This window comes from Acanthisitta chloris, unplaced genomic scaffold, assembly GCF_000695815.1.
Source record: "Acanthisitta chloris isolate BGI_N310 unplaced genomic scaffold, ASM69581v1 scaffold33423, whole genome shotgun sequence".
NCBI lineage: Eukaryota > Metazoa > Chordata > Aves > Passeriformes > Acanthisittidae > Acanthisitta > Acanthisitta chloris.
The window spans coordinates 25,413-33,128 of NW_008667102.1; the positions used below are offsets into that span (position 1 = coordinate 25,413).

General features: G+C 47.8%; 1 protein-coding gene across 1 annotated transcript; it reads left to right on the top strand.

Annotated features, from left to right (window-relative positions):
* The first annotated feature begins 543 nt into the window (after positions 1-543).
* EPGN (epithelial mitogen) lies at positions 544-7,513 on the top strand. Its single transcript, XM_009072386.1, has 5 exons — positions 544-580; positions 1,051-1,140; positions 6,146-6,266; positions 7,016-7,168; positions 7,459-7,513. The coding sequence occupies exons 1-5, from the start codon at positions 544-546 to the stop codon at positions 7,511-7,513; spliced, it is 456 nt and encodes a 151-aa protein (XP_009070634.1).
* The last annotated feature ends 203 nt before the right edge of the window (positions 7,514-7,716 follow it).

The following is a 7,716-nucleotide window of genomic DNA, read 5'->3' on the forward strand; positions in this document are numbered from 1 at the left end:
TTCCTAATCTCGGCGCAGTTCCTCCTGTGCATGGCAGGGACTGAGGGACAGGGAGAACCAGCAAAGGAACATTAGCAGAGCAGGGGCTGGTGCCTGGACCCTGAACTCTGTAGCAGCATCCTGAGGCTGAGTATCCTCCTGGAAGCCACACAAGATGCACACTGCAAAGGGAAGGAAACGGCATGTATTTCACAACATGCCATTTTTGGTTTTGCTGTGTTTGGTTCCTCTGCTCTGGCACATTCCGGGTCTCAGCTCTGAAACTGTGCCTTTGCCTGCACAATTATGCCCACAGGTAATAGGAAACCAGGGTTTCAAAAGAAAACCTGATCCCATTGCTAGATAATAGCAGTTTCCTAAATAAATGTGTGGTTGCCCCGGGGGGTGAGGTTGTTGCCAGATGCACCTTTCCTTGATTGGTGAGACCTGGAGATGACGCTTCCTGGCGTATAAGTGCGAGAGAAAACACGGGCGCGCAGATAAGCAGAGCCAGCCTGCCACCTGGGAAGAGGAGTTGGGAAGGTGTTAAAGCAGCTGCTTGCCATGGCATTTGGAATGCTAATCTATATTTTGCTGAAAGGTAGGTTTGCAGGAGGCTTTCTGTGTTGGAAGATCCGAGGCTTTGTTGAACAATAGTTGGCTGCCTCTGGAAGCAGCGGTGGGGTGGGAGCTGCAGAGGCACTGAGAAGCACAGCTCTTCCAGCAGCTGGGAACCTGGGTGAAATTTGAACCTGGGCTCTTTGAAAAGAAGCTGCTTAGGCTGGTAAATAGGTGTAACGTGGTAGTATGTGTCGTAAATTGTGTAAGATAGTAGAGTGGAGAACTGGATGGATGATATGTATTTGGGAAATTTGCAAGCCATCTTTTGTTTTCCCACAGTCCTAATTATGCCCTGGCAAAAGGAAGTTTGAGGCAAGAATGTTCTAAATGAATTGTTGGTTTATTGCTGCCTGGTACGGGGGTTGTATGAAGTGCACGTTGTGTGAAGTGAACCTTGAATAGATATACTGAGCTTTTCTGTTCCAGTAAGCATCTATTTGCATTACACAGCAATGGGGGCACTGAGTGAAGAGTCAGCTGTTACTGCTTCATCCCTCAGCACAGACTTATGGAATAACTGGACAAAAAACAACACTGAAGGTATTGCCTTTTTGTTCTGTTCGTCTCTGTTACTCTATTGATTAGCAAAAAACTCCGACCAACCCACCAAAACTCCCCACCGAAATCCATGATTTTAGCTGCTGTGGTGCTCCTGTCCCCTGGGAACTGTTGGATTTGTGTGTGTTTTGTTTGAGAGCTGAGCTGCTTTCTTCATGGAGCCTTCAAACCTTGCCAGAGGAAGAGCTGCCTGTCAGCTGGGGTGGGCTCTGCGCTGACCAGCTGAAGGATCATTTACCCCAAGTCAGTTATAATTTGAAGAAGATATTTTCAGGCTGATTGGGGTAGATGATCTGGGTTTCTGATGGCCTTTACCTGGTGCTTGGTTTCTAGCTGTCTTCAGTGTGAACCTTGAAGCACAGAAGGGAGAATGAACAAGAACAACTTGAAGCAATGCCTCTCGTGACTGTTACTCAGTAGTTCCTTTCTTTGTTGCAGTTTTCTTCCACTGCCCTCCTCAGAGTACTGGCTCCCTCCTTCCTTTCTCTTTTCTGACTGTAATGTGAACTCCAGCTCTTTACCTGCCAACACCTGGGAGCAGAGCACTGTGTTTATCCTGCCAGCTGCATTCTTGCTGTTACTTGAGGTGCTGGTGATGTCATGGCTTTGGGAGAGCTGTGCAATCTGGGACTGAGGTTTGGGCAGGTCAATCAAGGAGGGAAGGATTCTAACCAGGGTACTAATGCCTTTGTACTTTGAAAAGCACATAAACACACATAGAGAAAATTTTCTGTTAATTGTAAGTCATCACAGGATGTCTTGCAAGCTTTGTCAGTAGATCCCTGAGCTTTTTATTTTCCTCAGAACAAGTCAAGCTGTTTTATGTTCATTTCTGATTTGTCCCAGTGGCACAATGTTATATATATATATTCACCCATACACTTGCTATGTATGTGGGTTTCATATATATGAAGTACACACACATATGAATGTGAAGTCAAGAAGATGTTGATTTTTGACCACAGTGCTTTGATTTATCAGCACACCACTGTGGTCTGGGTTTGTGTGTTTCCCTGAGACACGACTCATGCAGACCTGCAAACAGGAGGATAATGAAGTGGAAATACGTTGTGGCTTGTTAAGTGCCCTGTTTGTGTTTCTAGAAAGCAGGAGCGATGGGTCATGTTTTAACTCAGAGGAGGCTTATTTTCAGGGTCACAGCCATGTCTGTAGCTGTTCTGTGAACCTTTGTGCCAGCTGGGACTGTGCAAATCACTGGATCCCAGCATTTTCCTTTGAGAGCGTTCCCATCAAAGGTAGAGTCAAGTTGACAAACATTCAAGCACATATTTACAGAGGAAGTTAAAAGTGTATTTCAGCAGACCTTTTACAAAGCCACTGAAAAGTTAGAAAACAGCATTTTCAGAAAGAAGATGGAAAAGAAATACTTCAAGAGTCTCCACAGACTGGCTGAATCTCTGAGGCTTCCTGGTAGCTCCCGTTCCTGTGCACTGAAGTTGATAGTAAGATTTACAAGCAGTGTTCAGGAGCATTGGATTCTAAGGACAGGAATTCCTGGTTCAGTATCACTGGAGGAACTGACAGTTTCTTGTGGGATTCAAGTGCTTTGGTACAGTTTGTGGAAAACCACCGATTTCTGCTCAATTCATTTGCCTCCTATTTACAAGATGATGTCCTATATCCTTATTTTATGTTGCATAGGCTTTACTTGCCACCACTGCTGGGGCTAGGGAATATTAGGCTTGGTGAGGGAAAGGTCATGGAGAAGAGCTGGGTAAAGAGCTGGCAGGGATAAAGAACTTCTGGTGCTGTTTGGGCTGAAGTGGAGCCTTTGTAGCAAAATGGGCAGCTAGGAGTACGGAAGAGCTTAGGTTTCACCTGGAAAAAAAAATGGGATCCCTTCATTCCTTGCAGCCTGTAAAGGAGGCCCTGAACCCAGGGCTGACCCCTTCCCTCCCTCCTCTTTCCGACTCTCCTGTTCCTCCCCGACGCACCATACTTGAGGGCTGAGCTGTCATGGTCTTACTGGCTGACTCTTCTTGTTGCCAGTCTGTGAGTTTTGGCAAGCCCAGGCTTCCAAGTCCCTGCAGCCTTGATTTCATGTCAGATCTTGCCAGGTGTATCTGCTGGAATGACTCAGTTGCAGGCAGCTGTCAGGTGCTTACACAGCATGCTTGGCTCTCCTCGCGTGACATGAAAGGGCACATGGACCTGTTTATTCAACAACTTGTTTAGGATCTAGGTGGACTGTATGATACAAATTAGCATCATGCTCTGGGGAGGGTGAGAAAACCATTCTTTGTGTTTGCAAGGCTCATTCTTCCACAGGTAATTTGTACTTTTGCAATGTCCTAATAATTAGCGCGTGGAATTTTTGTGTGCAGACTTAATGTCTGATCTTGCAACCCACAGTGGACCAAGCTCTTCCTCCTGACAGTGACGGAGGAATGCAGTGTTGGTCTGTCGCCTGTGCAGCAAGATGCTTGTCTCGAGTGCTTTCTAGGCAGGCAGCTGCTCCAGGCTGCCCTGAGTGTCTAATGACTTTGGCAGCACTCAGGGAAGAGCTTCCCATACCCAGCGGAGCCAGGATTCCTGCGGACGTTGGCAGGTGGAAGGCTGCCGCCTCTCGGCAGGGCACGGCTGGCACGGCTGGCGACGGATTTCGGGTGTGGGAATCCACCCGGCGGGAGCTGGAGTAGAGCTGGCTGGGGATTTTGTGTTCCTGCCATGTGGATTTGTACCATCCTCATGCTTGGTTGGTTTTTTTCCCCCAAATAGCTGAGATAAAAGTGCAGGATTAAACCTGTGCATAAGACATCATTTCAGGGACTAGTAGAGGAGTAGTACGGCTGGCGACGGATTTCGGGTGTGGGAATCCACCCGGCGGGAGCTGGAGTAGAGCTGGCTGGGGATTTTGTGTTCCTGCCATGTGGATTTGTACCATCCTCATGCTTGGTTGGTTTTTTTCCCCCAAATAGCTGAGATAAAAGTGCAGGATTAAACCTGTGCATAAGACATCATTTCAGGGACTAGTAGAGGAGTAGTACTTTGGGTGGCAGGAAATACAGGTTAAAGCCTCCCTTTGAGAGGTTAATTTTAGTGATTTTCTACTGCACTTGTGCTGAAATGGTGATTCAGAGCAGTTGGTGCCCAAGTGTTCGAGGAGAATCCTGGGTGAAGGGTGAATGTGCCATTGCCTATTTTCTGGAACTCCTCCCTGCAGAGCTTTGGTCTGCAGGTACATTAGGCCTCATGGAAAATGGACTTGTGCAGCTCTCTTGCATCCCGGATCTCCCTGGCATGCCAAGCCCTGCAGCTGTGCTGAGCATGTGATTTGTTTTCCATCGTGCTTTCCCTGTCAGTGTACAGACCTCCTGTGCAGACAGTAGTGTCATCCCTCTCTTGTCACAAAATCTGTCTTCCTTTTTTTCCGCAGTTTCAAGCAGACTTGAACTGTTACTTGTTCTAAGTCTCTTGCTGAACTGGAAGTCTTGATTGCTCTGTCAGGTTTGAGAGGACACTGCTTTCAAAGTAATTGTTTGATCTGAGCACTGGTGATAGCATCATGCCTTTTGGTGTCCAAACCACATCATTCAAAGCTGAAGCTGTGAACTGCTCTAGCTAGTGCAGCTGTTTGTCACTGCTTGTCATCTCTGTGATAAAGCTGCATAGAGGAGGAAGGAAAAAACGGCGGAGTAGAGCACACAGTGGAGATTCCTGCCATTAAATGGCTCAGACTGGAATTTGATTGGGAATTTAGGGGGTTGGTGGTGTTACTCCTGAGAAATGTGTGGTGGGATCTTGAGTTGCCTGCAGGACAGCTTGAGATTTGTGTCTATGGCAGTGGTTCCATCAGTGTAATATCTCCAGACCTTGATTCAGCACTTAGTCAGAAAGGAAGGGTTCTGCTTGCTGTACCTTTGTTTAGTCATTCTGAGCAGACCTTGTCACCTTCCTGCATGATGTTATTTTTCTTGAGGTCATCACTGAAAGCTGCTGTTGACATGCACTTGGTTAGGAAATCACCCTCAGCCATCACTAAAGCAGTCCCCTGAAATAGCAAGACATTGCTGGGACACCCCACCCCACCCCACCAGTGGTTCCTGTAACTGGCTAGAGAGACCAGTTGGAACAGATGCTTGCAGTGATGGTGAAGCTTCAGAGCTTTCCCTTGGCCTGCCGCGCCCCTGCCGCTGTGCCACAGCTTCATCCCAGCCTCTGCTGCCTCTCCACAGCAGGGCCCTCGCTGCTGGCCTCAGCTGCTCCTGTCTGTGTAGAGCGTGGATATAAGGGTCCCAGGAACAGCTGTGACTTCTTTATTCCCATTTGGGCCACTGTGGCTGGGAGTAAGGTAGCATTTTCTGTGCAAGGAGCATAGGATTCTGCTCACCTGGAAGCATAGAATTCTGCATGCATTCACTCTTGGTAGCCATGGGCTGAGCTTTTGCAGGGGAAGACCATCTGGACAGCCTTGGGAGCTTACAGGCGTTGTTGGACACTCTGCTAACATTGGACCATGGAGAGAGAGGGAAGAGGCAGTCCACCATTCACCCTCACTTGTGTCTGCAGAGCTGGCAGTCAGGGGTGCTAGAAATGCAGCAATTTTCCTTGTGATCAGAAAAAGAAAAAATGAATTAGCTATGGATTTGAATTCAGGCTGGGAAGGATAGTGAGAGTAATGCAATGCTCTCATTGTGCCCTAAACCCCTGCTATTCCTGGGATGGTCTCTCAGATAGGATTTCAGGTTGGGTAGAGCTGGTGTTACCCTGGATGAATCTCCCATATTCATTTTTTATGTATTTCTCAAGAGCAAGTAATTTATTTGCAGTTTTTTCTTTCTCCAAGCTGTGCTGGGATGTCTCAGAAGCTTTTTGTGTTTAGTGCTGATTGAGTCATAGCACAGACCTAGCACAGTAAATTGATGGAGTGTCTTCTGCAGGCAATGTCTGTTCTGCTTCAGTTGTGAAAATATATTAAAATGATTTTTTTGTCCTAAGTATGATATGACTTTATTCCCTTTCGCAGTAGACTACACAGAGCAGCCAAAGCTCTTGAAGCTCATGCAGACCTGTCTTGAGGAACACCACAGCTATTGCATCAACGGGCTCTGCGCCTTCCACAGCGAGCTGAGGAAACCCATATGCAAGTAAAGAATACTGCTTTTTTGTATCCTTCCTCAAAACCAGCAGTGGCATTGCTGCATGTCATTAATGCAGCTTTCCAGTGCCACTCAAGTGTTTGCAGGCTTAAAATGTGGCCTAGGCCTGGGTGGTGTGGTGACATGGGACTGCTAATGAGGCAGTAGTGCTGTGCTAGTGTAAAACTGAGGGAGAGGGGGAATTCACAGCTTGGCAAGCCACTGCCACGGTGGCATCTCGAATCACAGCTGGCAGGAGAGGAATAAGGGGATTTTCACAGTGGGCATGATGAAGGGGACAGGATCTTCCAACATGTCAGCTGCAAATCCCTTATATTTTGCAAGTGCTCACACACCAGTCAGGACCATTGTGTCCTTAAAATTCTCTGGGATCCCTTGTGGGCAGCTTTGGCCTTTGGAGACTTCGCAGCAGCTGAGGATCAGCAGAGCCCTGTGCTCTTGGTTGACGCCCTCCACGATGAGGGGATGTTTCAACTGCATTGCTGCTGTGACTGCAGCACCTGAGCTAGCCTTGAACTCAATAGACTGGGGCAGCTGGTAGTCTTGGTGGAGGGAAGAGGTTCTGAGTGAGCACCAGGTTCAGCCCTCAATTAGACTTCTTCTGGATTGATGAAAACTGACATGTGTCTAACACAGAAAGCAGAACAAGTTCTGAACAACTTTTGCATGATGTGTATTTATTTTATATCTACTATGACATATTTATTATGTATCTGTGATATAAATTTATTTTGTAGGTGCCTTGCAGGCTATAATGGAGAGAGGTGTGAACACTTAACACTGAACTCCTATGCACACAATTCTTACGAGCGCTACATCGCTGTGGGAATTGGTGTGGGAATACTGACCAGTGGGATACTCGCCATCATCTACTGCTACGTAAGGAAGAGGTATGGGAAATCTGCAGCCTTCTGACTGCACTGATCTCACTAACAGTGGGCAGAGTTTTGAGGGCTCTGGGAGTGTGTTCTTGCCTGTTACTCATCTGTGGTGTGACCTTAAAGGAGCTGACACTCTATACCTGTGCTTTCTGCCCTGCCAGTGGGGTTAGCAGCATGATTGCCTGAAACATGGGGCTCCCTTGGGCTGCCTAAGTGAGTTAGGCTACGTTTGGCTTCTGTGCAGACTGCTGTGCTCTGGGGTTTGTCTGACTGAAATCACACACTGGTATCCGTTCTAGATGCAGGAAACTGAAATCCCCCTACAAAGTCTGCGTGGGTGAGACGGCGCTGTGAGGAGCCAGCACTGGGACTCTTAGCAGTTTGCCTGCAGAGGAGGGGAAGCTCTGCTGGGAAGGCCTCCCTGCGCCATCCAACAGGGATCCCAGCCTTGCCGAGGGGAGTGTGTGGAATGAATGAACTCCTGCTGAGCTGACAGGCTCCGTTTGCTTTTGGGCAAGACTTCCTCTCCCGGGTGAAGGTGGCTGATGCTCAAGTCC